Source organism: Rhinolophus sinicus, chromosome 18 (genome assembly GCF_057876585.1).
Source record: "Rhinolophus sinicus isolate RSI-liver-muscle chromosome 18, RSI-T2T, whole genome shotgun sequence".
NCBI classification, from domain to species: Eukaryota; Metazoa; Chordata; class Mammalia; order Chiroptera; family Rhinolophidae; genus Rhinolophus; species Rhinolophus sinicus.
The window spans coordinates 72,087,016-72,106,606 of record NC_142518.1 but is presented as its reverse complement, the minus strand read 5'-3'; the positions used below and the strand labels follow the sequence as shown (position 1 = coordinate 72,106,606).

Sequence of the window (19,591 nt, the reverse complement as noted above, 5' to 3'; positions counted from 1 at the left end):
ACTAGAGTTGAAGACTGATACAAAGAAGCTTGGTTGTTGGCCAATATTTTTCTAAACAGAAGCTTAATGTCATTATTCAAAAGCAATCACTCTAGTCACTGATGAATCTCAGTTATATGCAATCAAAAAATATGGTGAATGTTTAAGTTAAAAAAAAATATTACAGTAAAAGACACACTGCCATTAATCCCCCTCAAAATACTTCCCCTTGCTTTGAACACACTTATCCCATTGTTCTTACCACTTTCTGAAGGAGTTCTGGAAGTCCTCTTTCATGAGTGTCTTTAGTTGCGCTGTTACGGTTGCCTTAATGTCCTGAATTGATTCAAAACATTTACCTTTCATGGTCATTTTGACTTTGGGGAAGAGCCAGAAATCGCATTGTGCCAGAGCCAGTGAATAAGGTGGATGAGGACACACTGTAATGTTTTTATTTGACAGAAGAAATTGCCATACCAGAAGTGATGTGTGACACGGGGCCGTTCCATTGTGATCACAAAATATGGTGAGTGCTGCTGCTGAGTGCCATCCAATGGAAAGGCAGGGATCTTCAATACCGGAAGCGGCACATTGAACCTTAGTAACAGTGTGTGACAAGTTCCAACTTGTTTGATGCAGTCAGTTGGGTGTGAGCTACTGTTGAGAGAAGGTGTGTTTTAAAGTGTCCTATAAATTGTCCTCCATCATGACAAGATTCCATGTCATACATCGCTTCTGGTATATGGAAATTTCTGTCAAATAAAAACATTACGGTGTGTCCTCACCCACTTTATTCGCTGGATCTGGCACCATGCAACTTCTGGCTCTTCCACAAAATCAAAATGATTCAGGACATTGAGGCAGCCATGACAGCGCAACTGAAAACACTCACAGAAGAGGCCTTCCAGAACTGCTTCAGAAAGTGGCAAGAACGATAGGATAAGTGTGTTTGAAGCGAGGGGTAGTATTTTGAGGGGGATTAATGGCAATGTGTCTTTTACTGTAATATTTCTTTTTAATTTAAACATTCACCGTATTGTTTGATCACACCTCATATATTTTCTTGGTTCTGAGTAGGACTTTATTTGGGCTGAAAATGATATCCTACCTATTTTATTTGTGTTTTTATTTCCAATTAAGTAAAATAAATGTTTCAGTCTGGTGATTTGTCAGCCTGTATTTTGGTCTCAAGGCATTCAGCTTTTAGCTTAACTGAAACCTACATAATACTAGGCATGTAGTTAAACCTAATTACTTGACAGGAGGCAGGGTGTACAAAAGCAAGAAAGGTGGGAGGATATAAGCAAACTAGATATTCTTGCATTTAAGTCACCACTTTTTAAATAATTTTGTTTCATAAAAATTTGGCTCAGAATTTGTAAAATAGAATACTTAAAATCAAGAATTATAGTAAGAGAATTCTTTTCTTTAGATATATTCCTGTGAACAAAATCAATGTTTGAGTCCTGTGGCTGTTTAAGATATGTGTATATAAGAACTTAAATAAATCTATCTTTTTTCCAATAAAAACCTATGCATAATATTTACATGAAAGTATCCCTAAAGGAAAGATGAGATACGGGCTGTAAAACAGCTTCCCATAAAACTAGAAGTGCAGAGATGGGGATAAATACGAATGCAGACCACACGCATGAAGGTGATCCCTGTGAACAGTGTGAGGAAATACCCTCTAAGGAAAAGCAGTGAGAGAAAGGGGATTTCGACCCGGTAGATGGGTTATGGCTCAGATCATAGCATTTTTCAAGGAAAGATAATCAAAACCTTTAGAATCAGTGATATAAATATAAAACTAGAGTAAGTGAATATATAAAAATCCTGAGACCCCATTATAAGAGCTTCCTTTTGTTCAGTGAGAAAGTCAGAGAAAGACTATAAAACTAGATCCTACTCAGACAAGAATTTGTTTAAACTGCTCTCCTTATATAAGAGTCAAAATAATGGTTTTGTAAAAGGTAGTAACTCTCAAATAGGGGCAGGAACAGATACATGCATAAAAACACACCCACTACAAATGTGTATAGTATATTGATAATGTATGCAGACACCTGATAAACCTTCCAGTTAATTGCATGTACTAGTAGAGAAAACTTAATGTAACCATTGAGAAATATTTCAGATATTTTTAGTTATGCTTTAAGTTCAAGGACAAATTTTAAGATGTTAATGTAGCTTAGCTCTTCCTTGTCTGAGACCACACAGGACTGCTATCTCTTTGGCAATGAACTACATGGACATGTGTGACATATCTCTGCTCATAGAGCCAATTTGAGTTTCAGGGTCTGAGGCTCAGATGGGGGGCGAGGGCTGGTCACTAGGTAATTCTGCTAGCAACTGGCCATGCTGCCTGAAACTTAGGACCCCAACAATGAAACCAGGTGCACATCATCAATCTTCATCGTTATGCCAAGCAACCTTAACAAGCTGGTACAACATGGTTCATTGCTCCAAGTGTCTATAAAAAAATATCATCAATCACCAACATAATGAACACTTTAAGGAACACATTTCCAGGGTTGGTCAAGGGCCAATCATGGGTCCCCTGGAGACTTGGAAGGAGTAAGCAACTAGATCTACCATGTTCTCTCTCTCCTCATAATCCACCCCTCGTTCTTGGTCAAGGTCTTTCAAACAACATAACAGTCATAGTTATTTGGGCTTCTACAGTTAGTTACAGCATCTCTACATGAGGTACAGTAAGAACAATATAAGCATATCTAGTTCTTTAGAAGCCAACGAAGGGTGAAAATAGGCTCAAAGAAACAATTCTTCCAGTCCATAACAACATTTGAAATATATTTATACTGATATACCTATTCAGCATGTTTACTCCTCCACTGATCTATGGCCATTGAACTTTGTGATCAACTGTACAGAGCTATTTAATATAATAATGAAATAAATCTATTTCTTCCTCAGGCCAGTCCCTCTTTACTGTTATCACATCCTGGGGAGGTTTTGATTTCCCAATAATGTGATTATCATGTGACTTATCTATGTAAGGTAGTTGAATCTTACCAGCAATACTAGTATTACACCATATCACAACATGGTTATGATACAGTTTGGTTTGGTTACAACATAAATCAGGAAGTATCACAGAGTGTTTATTAAACCTTCCTGGAAGAATTGTTCTCTGCCCACATACCAGATATTATGTGCAAATGTTGTCACCAGTGATGATGATTCTGTCAGTTATAATTTCCATGTTAGCTGAAGACAAACCAATCATTTGTCTCAACTCACATTATTATATAATTATAGGTTCCCATTGACTGTTGTGCGGTAAGGCCATCTCCCTCTGCTGGGGGATACATGAGTATCATTCAGTTTTATTCCTATTCCTACCAGCTAGTTTTACATTGGCCCACCCTTCAGTCAAGATCAATCAGAGATCAACAATGCACAAGTAAGTTACAATTTCATCTAGAAAATTTCCATAAATTTGGGGATCTGCATGTGTCTCACAGATGCTCTCTCTAAGCTTCCATAGCTGAAAATGGAAGGCGGTTAATCCAGGGCTACATGGGCCTCTATTTGCAGTAAAATAGTTAACAGACCCTGTTGTGTCAGAGTATATGCTTTTTCCTAGTCTTGAGAGGTAGCATTCTCTAGCATTATGCACTGGATCTGTGTGACTATATTATCAAGGTTTTATCTTCTTTCTAAGTGGATTCTCATTCGTTTCCCTCATCTTGTAAGATGATTCCTTCCAATCTATTATGGAGAGTAAATTATTTTCTTCTGAAAGTCACTCTTCATTAAAAGTAAATTCAGCTTGTTCCATTATACCTAGGCCTGCTTGTATTTCACCTAGAGCCCTCTTTTGTTTCACTGGCCAATGTTTATTTAATCCAACACCTGCCTTGTTGCCACTGAGTATTAATTGCTTGAGTACGGTTAGGATACATGCACTGTACCTACAAATGCCGGGTGTCCTATGCCAGAGTCAAATGTATGGTGTTTACTCCCAAATTCAGTTTATTTTGAACATGCCATAGGTTTCCCATAATATTCCTTGTCTCAGGTTAGAGTTGTTCTCAGAGGGGACACGAATCGACCACGAATGCCTAGTACATTATCTTCACTCACAACCCAGTGATACTTTTCATCTTGTTTAAAAGCTTTCCATCCACAAAAACAGGGATGACATTTGTTCTTACACATTATACCATGACATGTCATATTTGGGCATTTTGGTCATCAAAATTTATGGTTACACATTTATCAGTTTTCCTGACATATAGTATGCATCATAATGGCTCAGAATTTACAAATGACTGAATTTACAAATGAATTCCTAATATTCTAATGAAACTAAGTTTCCATAACTTAGTTTCATTATCATTTCTACCCACAAGATGGAGATAATGCAGTTAACTATTTAGTGATAGTTACAGCCATCATATACATCAAGCTCTACCTTTTAAAATAAATAGGAAGGAAAATTAAATAACATATAAATGGCATTCTAGCACTTTCAAATATTTATAAGCAAAAGGGATTATCAGTCATATATTTAACACTTTAGTCACCAAGGGATAAACAGATATAGCCCATTAAGTAGTGAAAGAGGCCCTCTCAAATGCCTTCTCAAAAAGTGAGAGGTTTCAATTCTATTCTTTACCATTTGTAATATATTTAGTAATACATTATATAATAATATATTAATTATACATAATTAATGTAATATATTAATAAAATTTTCATAAAATATATTACACAATATATTACACAATATATTTTATAAGCTCTGAAAATTGCTTATGAACAATGAGACCAAAGTTAGATATACAATGGAACTTGTAGGACACCAGGCAGTTCTTTACAAGATGTATTACTTGCTGACAGGGTTTAATGCCATGTTAATAGATTTAGTATAGCACCTGGAATAGAGAAATACAAACACCACCATGAACATATGCAAACCAAATACTCTTGTCATTGTAACTATAACCTTTGAATAGTTACTCATACATGATACCAATTTCTTTCCAACCTCAGAGATAAAAACTGCACAATATACAAAGGTCAAATATTAACACAGTGTGAAACTACTGAATGGCCTGGCACAGGAATTTGGAACATCCTTTTGATGACAGCTAGTAACAGGCTGAACCTGCCACCAATGTGATAAGCTGCTTCTCTGAGGAGGACAGAAGTCAATTAATTTTAAACATTGAGATAATCATCACTCATTACCATATGTGGGTATCTAATCTTTATGAAGATTTTATAATAAGATTTCAATTTCTCATCTGTTCCTAAATTCAATGAACTTTCTTGCCATATAGAAATCCTCACTGCTCCTTCACTCCCAAATAAACTGGGTTTATCTTTGCTTATTGGAGAAAGAGTGCATGAAGTGGCCAGAATTTCACTGTCTTTGGAGGAATTTCTCAGTACACATAAAAATATATTCTTGCACCTATTATATGATTGGCTGAAAGCTTTAAATCCCTACTGAGCATTCTGGAGAAGTGGCATACCACTCTATCGCTATGGTGAAAATACTTGAGAAGGGGAGGAGGTAAGAAATGATGGTGGCTTGCATCAGGGTGGAAGCAATAGCACTGGTGAGAAATAATCAGATTCTGGACATACAACGAAGGTAGAACCAACAGGATTTGCTTATGGAGGTTATATGGGAAGTGAGAGAAAAAAGGAAAAAGAATAACTCCAAGGTTTCTGGCCTGGAGTGAAGCGAAGTTCTTTTCAAAATGGAAGCAATAATAGCATGCTTGTGTGTCCACAGTAACAGAAGACAAGGTAGAGGCTATATGTTAAAGACATAGATGCAGATAGTTGGTAGGTGTGGAAGGAGTTTGTGGAAGTACTCTTTTGATTATTTCGATTTTCTCATTGGGATAAGATCCAAGTTGAGATCTTAAAATACAAGTTGAGAGTAAAGATGCAGGAGGTGTTGATGGTTTAAGGGGAAGGGAACATACATGATTAATCGCCTAGGAAAGCAGGACAGGAAATGGATAAGAAAACATAATATGATTGTTAGGCAGCATTATGGGCTCACTCTGAGTTTATGGTCAAAAATTTAAAGTGAGATCAGTCTGTACATACGTCAATGTTTTTCTGTTACTTCAGCTTGCAAAGTGCAGGTAGAGTAGGTGGAAAGTAGGATTTAACCAGGGCTGGATTTTGACAGCACGTGTAACAGAGAGAAGAGCCAAGGTAACTGAAGATGTATGCACGGGAGTGACCATGGAAATTAAGCTGGGTAAGGAGAGAAGTGAGGATATGAGGGGAATGAGGGGCAGTTTAAATGTCATAGGATCAATGACACATAACTATAAGTATTTCCATGTTCAATGATGCTTTGAAACATTTGCTCTATTATTTTTATACTTTGTACTTATTCATAAATCAATTGTTAAAATATGGTAGAAATTATGAATACATGACTGTTTAGAGCCTAGCACTGTTTCATGCACAATTAGATCATTAAACCTGCCTTCTCTTAACATTCAGCCTAGTCTCTCTTCCCAGCCCTGGACCCACAAACAAATGCACACATGCACAGGCATATAAGTATATGGAAAATAACAGTGGTTACCTTTGGGTGGTGACTACAGTTTTTTTGTTATATGGGGTTTTGGGTGAAGGTTCTTCCTTGTACTTTGTACTTTCTGCTTTTTTGTTTGTTTTTGAAAAATCTCTTTGGTCGTTTGCAAACTGATTAATGTTCTTTGTTTCAGGTGTACAAAACATAATGATTAGACATTTACACCACTCACAAAATGATAACCCCACCAAGTCTACTACCCATCTGACACTGTACATAGCCATTACAATACCGTGGCTATATACCCTATGCTGTACTTTACATCCTGTGAACATATAGATATATATTTATATATCTATATAGATACAGGTATATATATTTAACTAAACAAGACATTAAACATTATTTTATATTAGTTTTTAGAAGTACAGCACAGTGGTTAGGCATTTATATAATCTATGAAGTGATCCTCCCAATAAGTCCAGTACCCATCTGACACCCTATATAGTCTTTACATTATTGATTATATTCCCCATACTGTATTTCACATCCCCGTGACTATTTTGTGACTATGAATTTGTATTTTCTAATCCCTTCACCTTCTCCCCCATGCCCCAATCTACCTCCCATCTGGCAACAATCAGTTTTTTTTCTCTGTATCTCTGAGTCTATTTCTGTTTTGTTTGCTCGTTTATTCTGTTCTTTAGATTTCACATATAAGTGAGATCATATGGCATTTGTCTTTCTCAGTCTGACTTATTTCACTTAGCATAATATTCTCTAGATTCATCTACGTTGTTGCAAATAGTAAGATTTCATTCTATTTAGTAGCATAGCAATAGTCCATTGTATAAATGTACTACAATTTCTCTATCCAATTGTCTATTGATGAGCATTTTGGTTGTTTCCGTATCTTGGCTCTTGTGAATAGCACTGCAGTGAACATAAGGGTGCACATATCTTCTCAAATTAGAGTTTTGGGTTTCTTTGGATAAATACCCAGAAGTGTAACTGTTGGGTTATAAGGTAGTTCTATTTTATAATTTTTTGAGGAACCTCCATACTGTTTTCCATAGTGGCTGCACCAATTTGCAATCCCATCAACAATGCAAGAGTTCTCTTTTCTCCACATCTTCGCCAGCACTTGTCGTTTGTTGATTTATTGATGATAGCCATTCTGACAGGTGTGTGGTGGTATTTCATTGTGGGATTTTTTAAAAATTTCTCTGATGATTAGTATTGTTGAGCATCTGTTCATATGTCTATTGGCCATGTGTATGTTTTATTTAGAGAAATGTTTATTCATGTCCTCTGCCCATTTTTCACCTGGATTGTTTATGTTTTTGGTGTTGAGTTGTATGAGGTTTTTTTTTTAAATAGATTTTTGGATATTAACCCCTTATCAGATATGTCATTGGAAAATATCTTCTCCTACTCAGTAAGATGTCTGTTTGTTTTGTTGATGGTTTCGTTTACTGTGAAAAAACTTCTGAGTTTGATGTAGTCCTGTTTGTTTATTTTTTCTTTTGTTTCCCTTGCCTGAGGAGATGCATCAGTAAAAATATTACTAAGGGTAATTCTGAGAGTTTATTTCCTATATTTTCTTCTAAAAGTTTTATGATTTCAGGTCTTATATTTAAGTCTTTAAATCCATTTTGAGTTTATTCTTGTATATGGTGTAAGAAGGTGGTCCAGTTTCATTTTTTTGCATGTATCTGTTCAGTATCCCCAGCAACATTTATTGAATAGACTGTTTTTACCTTAATGTAAATTCTTGTTTCCTTTGTCATAGGTTAAATGACCATATAGGCATGGATTTGTTTCTGGGCTCTCTATTCTGTTCCATTCTGTTTTTATGTGTCTGTTTTTATGCCAATACCACGCAGTTTCAATTACTATAGCCTTGTAGTATAATTTAATATCAGGTAGCATGAGACCTCCAGCTTTGTTCTTATTTTTCACGATTGCCATGGCTATTCGGGCTTTTTAATGGTTCCATATACATTTTAGGATTATTTGTTCTAGTTCTGTGAAAAATGCCATTGGTATTGTGGTAGGGATTGCGTTTACTCTATATACTGCTTTGGGTAGTTTGGGCATTTGAACTATATTAATTCTTTCTATATACGAGCATGGTATTATATATATTTCCATTTATTTGTATCTTCTTTAATTTCTCTCTTCAATCTCATAATTTTCTCAGTACAGGTCTTTTTCTTGCTTGGTTAAATTTATTCATATTTTATTTTTTATGAAATTGTAAATGGGATTGTTTTCTTAATTTCTCTGATAGTTCATTATTGGAATATAAAAATGCAACCGATTTCTGAATATTAATTTTGTATCCTACTTTGCTAAATTCATTTATCAGCTCTAACAGTTTTTGGGTGGAATCTTTGGGGTTCTCTCTATATAGTATCACGTCATCTGCAAATAATGACAATTTTACTTCTTCCTTTCCCATTTGGATGCCTTTTATTTCTTTTTCTTGTCTGATTGCTGTGGCTAGAACTTCCCGAACCATGTTGAATGAAACTGGTGAAAGAAGGCATCCTTATCTTAAGGGGCATGCTTTTAGCTTTTCCACATTGAGTATGATATTAGCTATGGGTTTGTCATATATGGCCTTTATTATGTTGAGATATGTTCCCTCTATTCCCACATTGCTGGGAGTTTTTATCTTAAATGGATTCTGGACTTTCTCAAATGCTTTTGCTGCATCTATTGATAGGACCATATGATTTTTACTTTTCATTTTGTTTATGTGGTGTATGACATTAACTGCTTTGCACGTAGTGAACCAACCTTGTATATCAGGAAATAATCCCACTTGATTGTGGTATATGATCCCTTTTTTCCCCCTTCTTCCACCTCCATGCCCCTCTCCCACGCACACACCAGTTCAAGCCGTTGTTTCTCAGACTAGTTGTGTAGGACATAGCTCCCTGGCCCATGCTGGTATTATGAGCCTGTGCTCCCCCCCAGCTGAAGCAGTCAGTCGCCGGTCTTGGGTTGGCCGCTCACAGCAGCTCACGGCAGCTCTAGCCAGCTACCGGCCACTCATGCTGGCTGCAGGCCACTCATGCTGGCCACCGGCCGCTCATGGCAGCACACGGTAGCCCATGTCCACCTCTGGCTGCTCATGGCAGCCCAGCTCCAGGGAGAGCCATTGTTCACAATCTTAGCTGTAGAGGGTGCAGCTCACTGGCCCATGCAGGAATCGAACCAGCGACCTTCGCCCTTGGCGTTAGGAGCACAGTGCTCCAACCACCTGAGACACTGGGCTGACCTCTGATCTTTTTAATGTATTGCTGAATTTGGTTTGCTAACATTTTTTGAGGATTTTTGCATTTATATTAATTACATATATTGGCCTATAGCTTTCTTTTTTTTCTTTTTGTAATGTCTTTCTTTGGTTTTGGAATCAGGGTAACAGTAGACTTGTAAAGTGAACTTTGGAGCCTTCCCTCCTCCTGGATTTATTGAAATAGTTTGAGAAGAATAGGTGTTAATTCTTTTCTGAATGTTTAGTAAAATTCACCTGTGAAGCAATCTGGTCCAGGACTTTTGTTTGTTGGGAGTTTGTTGATCACTGGTTCAATTTCGTTGGTAGTAATCAATATGTTCAGATTTTCTGTTCCTACATGATTCAGCCTTGGAAGATTGTATGTTTCTAGGAATTTATCCATTTCTTTCAGATTGTCCAATTTATTGACTCACAATATTTTCTTAAAATTTTTTTTTTGTATTTCTTTTTGTCAGTTGTCACTTCTCCTCTTCCACTTCTGATTTTACTTATTTGGGTCCTCTCTTTTTCTTGATGAGTCTGGTTAAAGGCTTTTCAATTTTGTTTATCTTTTCAAAAAACCAGCTCTTGGGTTCATTGATCTTTTGTATTGGTTTTTGTTTAACATTTTATTATTATTATTATTAGTTTCAGGTGCAGAAAACAATGTAATAGTTAGACATTTATCATTTATATCCCTCACACAGTGACAATCCCCCGCCCCCCATCCACTACCCCTCTGACATCGCACACAGCCATTACATTTCCACTGTCTCTATTCCTAATGCTGTACTCTGCTTCTTGTAACTATACGTATGTATGTATGTGTGTGTGTGTGTGTGTGTGTGTGTATATATATATATATGTATATATGTATTTATATATATATATATATAATATAAAACTGTAATTGACATTCATAATTTATGCACCCCTATGTTTATTGCAGCACTATACACAATAGCCAAGACCTAGAAACAACTGAAATGACCATACGTAGACGAATGGATTTTTTAATCTATTTCGTTTATTTCCACTCTTATCTTTATCATTTCCTTCCTGGTACTCACTTTGGGATTTGTTTGCTGTTCTTTTTCCAGTTCCTTTAGGTGTAAAGATAGACTGTTGATTTCAGATTTTTCTTGTTTCTTTAGGTAGGCCTGCATTGCTATGAATTTCCCTCCTAGGAATGCCTTCGCTGTGTCCCATAGATTTTGGGTCATTATGTTTTCATTTTTGTCTTGAGGCATCTTTTGATTTATTCCTTGATCTCATCGTTGACACATTCATTATTTAGTAGCATGTTGTTTAGTCTCCATGTGTTTGTGTGTTTTTCAGTTTTTTTTCTTGTAATTGATTCCTAGTTTTATACCACTGTGGTCAAAGAAGACACTTAATATGATTTCAATATTCTTAAATCTATTGAGACTTTTTTGTGGCCTAACATGTGGTGCACCTTGGAAAATGTTCCATGTGTACTTGAAAAGAATGTATATTCTGCTACTGTGGGGTGAAATGCTCTAAAAATATCCATACGATCCATGTGGTCTAGTGTGTCATTTAAGGTCGCTGTTTCCCTGTCGATTTTCTGTCTGGAAATCTGTCCAATGGTGTCAGTGGGGTGTTAAAGTCCTCTACTATGATTGTGTTGTGCTTGATCTCTGCCTTTATGTTGGTCAATATTTGCTTTATATATTTGGGTGCTCCTATGTTAGGTGCATATATACTAGGGTGATGTTCCCTTGTTGGATTGATCCCTTTATTATTATGTAATGTTCTTCTTTGTCTTTTATTATAGTCTTCATTTTAAAGTCTATTTTATCTGATATAACTATTGCTACTCCAGCTTTTTTCTCGTTTCCATTTGAGTGAAATATCTTTTACCATCCCTTTATTTTTAGTCTGTGTGTGTCTTTTGATATGATGTGGGTCTTTTGTAGACAGCATATGCATGGGCCTCACCTACCCTGTGTCTTTTGATTGGAACATTTAATCCATTTACATTTAAAGTGATTATTTATAGGTACGTAGTTATTGCCATTTTATTATTCATACCTTTTATTTTCTTTTGTTTTCTTCTTTCTTCTGTTTAAAGAAGCCCTTTTAACACTTCTTGTAATGCTGGCTTGGTGGTAATGAACTCCTTTAGCTTTTCTTGTCTGGGAAGTGCTTTATCTCTCCTTCAATTTTAAATGATAGCCTTGCTGGGTGGAGCAGTCTTCATTGTAGTTCCTTGTTTTTCATCACTTGGAATATTTCCTGCCACTCTCTTCTGGCCATCAAAGTTTCTGTTCAGAAATTAGCTGATGGTCTTATGGGAGTTCCCTTGTACGTAACCAGTCTTTCTCTTGGTGCTTTTAAGATTTTCTCTTTGTTTTTAACCTTTGCCATTTTAATTTTGATGTGTCTTGGTGTGGGCCTGAGTTCATCTTGTTTGAGCATTCTTATAAGCAGTGTTTTAATCTCTGTCTCTGGTAGGTTGGTTGCCTCCATTTCGTTTAGTTCTATTTCTGGAGGTTTTTATTGTTCCTTTACTTAGGACATGTTTCTTTGTTTCCTTATTCTGGCTGCCTCTCTGTGTTTGCTTCCATGTTTAGGTAGATCTCCTATGTCTCTGTCTTTGCTGGATGGCCTTATATAGTATGTGTTCTGTGTGGTCCAATGGTACAGTCTCCCTGATCTCCTTTGCGTGTGGTCCAGGAGTGTCACTTGAGTGTGTTGTGTGTGTTTTCCTGTTGTAAATGAGCCCTGATTGCTTTTGACACATCAGTGAGGGGGACTGACTTCCGGGCTGACTGACTGTGAGGACTGTCTACGCTCACAGTGTATGAGCTGCTTTGTGGGGGCTAGCCCCTTAGAGGATTCGCCCCCACAGGCTCTTGTGCCTGTTTAGACACTTCCCCCTTTGGGTGTTCCACTTGTAGGGCTAAGCAGGTAGCACTCTGGTGTGATCTGAAGCCAGCCTCTGGGTGTGTTGTTTCTGGTGTCTTTTGGGAGGGGCGCCCATGCAGGCCAATTTCAGCCTTGCCTGTTCCTGGCCAGCTGCTACCTGGTAGGAGCCACAAAGCTATATGTGGTTGACTGCTGCCAGTGCTGTGCCTGGAGGCATGTGGGGTGGCTTTGCTGTGAATCAAGGCTAGCTGCCACCAGTTATGGGCCTGAGCCTGCTTAGTAAAATGGCCAGGTCCCGTAGACCTATTGCCACCCGCCGGCTGCCTGTAAGGTCCAACTGTTGAAAGAGCCTCCTTAGGTTCAGGGGCTAGGCTGCCTGAACTGGTGCTGAGTGTCCCAGGCAATGCAGCACTAGCTGGGTAGGGTGGAGTTCAAGTGAGTCACTAGACATGGCCAGTGGTGGTTTTTAAAAAGTTAATGCAGATTCAGTTCTTCCACCAGTGCCCATCCTGTGACCACCTCACCCTTAGAACACCATAACCAGCCACCACTTGCTTCAGGCTTGCAAATTCCTGACAGCTGCCCAAGAGTGGCTGCGGTACAGGTTTTGTGTCTCTGTTAACCACCAAAATCTCCCGGGACCATCATAGGCTGTCCACTGCTGTAAAAGGCCTCCATGGCTTGTGGAGTGGGGCCAGCCACCCAGGTGCCCAGAGTGCCCCTGACAATGTAGCTCTAGGTAGGCAGGGTGGGACTCCATGGAGCGAAGGGTTGTGGTCTGTGGTTTCTACAAAGTCAATGCTGTCTCTGTTCCTGCACCAGTCATGGGCCTGCAATCACCCCGCAAAAATGCCCCGAGTACACCACAGCTAGTCACCACCGTCTCAGGCCTGCAGATTCCCGAGCTGCCTCTGAGACACTGTGGTGCAGGTCTTGGGTTACCGCCCACCAGTAAATGTTTCCAGTGTCACCACAGGTATTCCACCAGCTGCAAAAAGGCTTCTGCAGCCTGTGGGGAGGGGGCCAGCAGCCCAGCAGTCAAGAGTGCCCTGGGTAAAGTAACACCAGTTGTGAATGTGGGGTGGGGAGGTGGGGGGTATGGGGGGGGAGGGGATCCAGGTCGTCACCAAGGCAGTGCGCATGTACAGATTTCACCAGACCAATGCGGTCCTAGACTTGGCCCTTTGAAGGAGGGCTTAACCCTGAAAAGATGGTGTCCTCCTGTAAACCACACGTGTATCAGGATCCACACAGGGACAACAATGGCTCCTGTCCCTCCAGCTCCTGCACCAAAGCCACACCACTCAGTCCTTCCCTGCATGTCTCTGGGCCTCCTGAGCTGCCATCCCTCCACCAGAGACCAGGTGAGTGCCCACAAGCGAGTGAGTCCATGTGCCGGCTCTACAGGAGGGTGTCCGGGTTTCTAGCTGCCCTTCTCCCCATCAGGAAAGGCAGACAGAGTCCTCGATGATTTTCACTATCAGATGCCATGTGAACTCCTCTTCCTGGCACAGGACCCCTGGGCTGGGACCCGTCCATCTTCAGGGGGAACATCTGCCACCGAGGTGTCCCTCCAGGTATTCAACCACCATCTGTGGGCTTGGGGTTAGCCCGCTTTGGGTCTTCCCCTCTCCTACCCGTCTTGATGTGGCCTCTTGTTTATATTCTTAGTTATAGGGGTTCTTCTGTTCTGCTAGCCTTCAGATGATTCTTGAGATTAATTGTTCTATAGTTTATTTGTAATTTTGGTGTGATCCTGGGATGCAGTAGGCATAGCATTTACCTAATCCACCATCTTGGACCTCTCTTGCAAATTCCCATGTATTTTCTTTCTTCTTTTTTTTAAAATTAAAGGTATTGGGGTGACAATATTTAGTAAAACTACATAGGTTTCTAGTTTACATTTCAATAATATATCATCTATATATCACATTGTGTACTCACCACCCAGAGTCAGTTCTCCTTCTATCACCATATATTTGTCCTCCATTACCCTCTTCTACAACCCCTCCCCCCTTACCCTGTGGTAAGAACTAAACTGCTGTTTGTGTCTACGAGTTTTTGTCTCTTTGTTTGTTTGTCTCGTTCCTTTGTTGCTTTCAGTTTTATATTCTACGTAAGAGTGAAGTCAGATGGTTCTCGACTTTTTCTGTCTGACTTATTTTGCTTAGCCACTATGGAATACAATTCTGCCATAAGAAAAGATTAAATACTCCCTTGTACTTTCTAATTTCTAAATTTTCTATATTGAGTATGAAATGCTTTTGTAATTTAGGAAAAGACTATTTAAAAAACATACATATTTATACCCATATATAATTAAATGCTGGCTGTGCTCCATAATGAGGTTTTAGAAAACTTAATCAGGTAGGATTAAGGCCATAGACAATTTACAGAAATTAAAAGATTTGAGAGGTTATAAGCTGATATACTTTTAAAAATTATCAGGTTTTGTAAAACATACGCATGGATTATTATCAAGTGAAATATATTAAAACGCATGACATCAAAACTAAATTAATACAGTAAATTAATTTTAAATTGGAAGAAAGGACCTTTACAAACCTGCTTTCTGGTTTGAGCTCTTGTGTTCCGTAATCTTCGAGCAGAATAAAAGATAAAATAGCCCACAGTTGCTGCCGTAATAATAAAAAAGGACACAGAAACGAGGAAAATTGAATAGTGATTCACCCAAGGGCCATGTTTTTTCCCTACTTCGATGACCATTGTTACTTGTATGCCTCTTTGAATTGATTGTAGGATTTTTGTGCCTTTCAGATTGCCAATCATGATTGCAACAATGTCTCCTGCACCTGTAAAAGAAAAGGAATTTAGTTTTGCTTTGGTAAAGCATTCTTAGTATAAAAATCCAAGTGCTAAAGTGATTTTAAATGATTCCCAATGAGACAAAGAAAGGATACTCATTTATTTAATTAATATTTATTGGGCACCTAATATGCATATATAAATTATAGCAGACATACACATGCCAAGACTTGGTTACTAGTCTTAAGGAACTCATAGTTTAGTAAGGAAGCTGTGATACATAACACATATCTCCACTCTCCACAGATTAACCACTGATAATTCAACAGTTGAGTCTGGGGCCTAATTTGCCTCTTATATGAAGGCTTTCTGTAAGATAAATAGTCCCCTGGATGGTAAAGAATAGGGCTTACATCCTATGGAATCTGAGATTTGGGAAAGACAGAAATATTTTAACTACACACTTCCCAATTTATAAGGTAGGATAGACTTTCTCAGGAGCTCACTACTAAAAAGTGTAACGATTTACATATTAAGATTAGTAATTTGAGAAAAATAATGTTTACAAGCCCAAATGTACTATATATATATATATACACACACACACACACACACACACACACACACACACATATGTATACATTTATTTAATCCCAAATGTACTATACATATATATATGTGTATATGTGTGTGTGTGTGTATGTATATATATATATATATATATATATATATGCCATTTTTTTATATCCTCAAAATCAATATAAAATTTGTCCAAGGTCCTCTAAGGTTTTGCATGGACCTAATCTGGTTAGCAATGAATATAAAACTGATAGAGATGTATGTTACTATTCAACACCAACTAAAATCAATTCTAAAATTAGACTAAATTCATTACTTAGTCCAGTAGTCTAAGTGTTAGTTGTGTTGACCCTGAGAATGAAGGTACCTACTAAGAAGGGCTCTTGGTGGCTGATTGGGCTCAAATATAAAAATAGAGCCTAGCAGTCATTGCTGAGCAAGGGCCTCTCATACAAGCCGTGCTTCAGGGAGAAGCTTCCACTGAACGGCCTGCCTGCATTATGTTCCTGCCATCTGAGCCAACCTTATAAAGGAGTTCCTGGAGTTGTATTTCAACCAATATGACTGGGATTTTCCCAGTCCAATCATAGCTGTGCAGTTACAACCTCATTAACATCTTCACTAACCAATCAGGACAGCGTTTTTTGGACCAACCAAACTGAGGATTTGGAGTCCTCATTTGCATGAGAATGGAGCAATCAGAGACCAGGGGCAGTGACTTCTCTATATAAGTAAGCTTCCCTGTGGCTCTTGGAACGCACTTTCCCTGGCTGGAGCTATACCAGCTAAGCTGACGTGCTGGAGCAGAGCAGAACTGTCTTGCTGGAGAGGGGCTGAGCTGCAACACAGGGACTGCTTCACGCCCAGGTCCACCTCCCAGCTATGCTTTTCTCCAGCTGAGCTGTATCACAATTGAGCTGTTCCACATCTGTGTTATATCACAATTGAACTGTTTGCACTGAATAAAGTTTCCTCCCCCTTCACTGCACCCCAAATTGGGAATTTCTGTTGGTGCTGACTGGCATCAACGACCATAGACCATCGGGGTTAACAGTCTAAAAGTCTAATCTCTGTAGCACTTCCCTCTCTAACCCCCCACTAATCTTTCTCCTCCCTACCGCCCAACTATATAAATGTTGTGAGAAAAATAAAGGACAAACATCTTTCTTGATGCTGTGAGAATGTCAGATGACTCATGCCATTTCAATGCTTATCAAGGTTTATATTCTTTCTAGTTTATAGACCAATAACCTTAAGCAAAAGAATAGAGTTCTTTGAATGTTAAGAGATTACCAACCAGAGAAACCTCCCACTGATATTAAGTTAAAGTACTATCTTGGTTAATGATCAAACTCTAATCTGGAATAAACAAAACCACACACACATGACCCTAAAAGGCCCTTCAGACTGGAATTTAAATACAAAAGTACAATATTAAAATAGTATCCATACTTTTAATAATCAAATTAAGAGTACAAACCTTAAATAGCAATATACATAGCAGAATTATTACCCAGGTAATCCCTTAAATTTACTGCCCCCAGTTGCCAAAGTCTTCAAAAGACCAAGATCCTCTCTTTACTTGAAGGTATATATTCCAAATATACATTTATAAGGTATTGTTACAGTTCTTTAAAGTTCTAAAAGATACTATTTTTATTTATGATAGCCAGTTAAATGCTTTTATAACTTTACTGACTTGTTTGCAATCACTCATTTGGTAGACACTGATGATTCATTCTCTTCATGTTTACAGGGGAAAAAAAATCTCAAAGGCAATGGGAAGTGAAGGAGTCTGAAATGCTTACAGTGGCAACTTTTTCCTCTATCTAGTATATGACCCAAATATCCTTTATGGGTCTAGAGAACTGGTGATTTTGCAAGAGAGTGGCTCATTTTTCTATTTATTTGGGGCTTTAAATGTCTAGCTTTGGCACTAAAAGCATAGTCTTTGTCTTTTCTCTACAAGCCATCTGTCAGGAAGATTTCTGGTTATAAAGTTTTGATTAACTATATATAACCTAGCATTCATTTTTGATACTGTAAACTGTATAATCTTTGAAGGCATGGATAATTCTAAAAATCAGGTTTGGGAGTACATAATAATTTTAAAGATTTCTTTTTAATAATAGATGTGTTCTGATTTTTTTTGACTAACAGAAATACGTTTTCATTCTTTTAGAAGATATGAGGTGGGTGGCAGGGGTGAATGCTCAGGAACATACACACCATTGTGGTCAGATGGAGATTAAAAAACAAGGATAGTCAAGAAATACATTGTCTATACATAATGAACAATGCTGTGCTTCAACCACCCCAATTCATATTCATACAAGCTATATATAGTCCAACTACTGAATCAGCTTTCTAACCACATAAAAGACCTATTTCTAAGTGTTATTACATATGTCCTCTTTACATGCCCCTACAACTATTTAAAAACTGTTCCCCCTCCACTGTTTCCAACCACAGTTAATGGCATTACAACTATCTGGTCACCTGGTTTAGGAACCTCAGAATCATGTGTGAATACTTACTGCTAACCTACTAAGTCATGTAGATGCTACTTCCTTGGCATCTCCTGTGGTATTTTCAGATTCTTCTTTCCATTCCTGCTGCCTATATAATATAGGCCGTCATAATGTCCTTACATGAACTACTTCATTGACCTCCTAATTGGTCACTGAATATCCAATTTTCCCCCGTCCCTTCATCAGAGTTTACCTTCCTGGTGGACTTTTGACATCACTTGGTTGAATAATGCCTGTTCCCTGCTCAGAAGTCTTGACTGACTCCTTATCCCCTATTAAAGTTTGACTCCTCAGCCTAGTATTTAAAGCATTATATGACATGGTCCCAACTAACCTTTCAAGTTGGATATATCTCCACTACACTCCCATGTCATGAACACTCAGATCCAGCCACATGGGATTAACTATTGTCATTCACTTTTCATAGCTCTCCTTTAATTCCTTCTGTTCCCTCAGCCTAAAATGTCCTAATCTGCTCTGACACTTCCACCATCCTTCTCTGCCTGTCTATTACTCAAATCCCAGCTCAAACATTGCCTCCTATGTTAATTTCCCAAGTTCCAAGTTGGAATATAAATGTTCTCTCTCTTTTTTTTTTTTTTGTCACTTGGTTTTAACATCTTCTAGTACTTCACTTTGCTTTGCATTTCAATTGGCATGCCATATTCCCTCTCTAAGAACATTTTAAGGACAGAGACCATCTTTTAATTATCTACAGTAATCCTTTCCATTATCTTGTATTGTCAGGGAATTAGGTGTTCCATATAAATAAAATTTTCAAGTAATAAAAATTTTTACACAAACATTTAATTTTAACAATTTTGAATGGACATTTAGAAAAGTAATCTACGGTGCCTGATTTTCCTACCTAGGATATACTGATTATGATTTATTATCGACAGCAGATCATCTTTGTAAGCCATTATTTAATATAGTAGTAAGGTTATTTGTCCCCAAACTGTTATGGATTTTTCACCATAGTCATAGATTTTTGGAGCTTGATTGGACCCTAGAGATCAT

At 38.0% G+C, this 19,591-nt stretch overlaps 1 protein-coding gene across 2 annotated transcripts in view; it reads right to left on the bottom strand.

Moving 5' to 3' along the window:
• RNF128 (ring finger protein 128) overlaps positions 1 to 19,591 on the bottom strand; it is a 128,323-nt gene that overhangs the window by 25,992 nt on the left and 82,740 nt on the right. For both annotated transcript variants that reach the window (XM_074323513.2, XM_074323512.2), the window contains exon 2: positions 15,261 to 15,508. In XM_074323513.2, the coding sequence (XP_074179614.1) occupies positions 15,261 to 15,508 (248 nt within the window). The remainder of the gene's footprint in view (positions 1 to 15,260; positions 15,509 to 19,591) is intronic.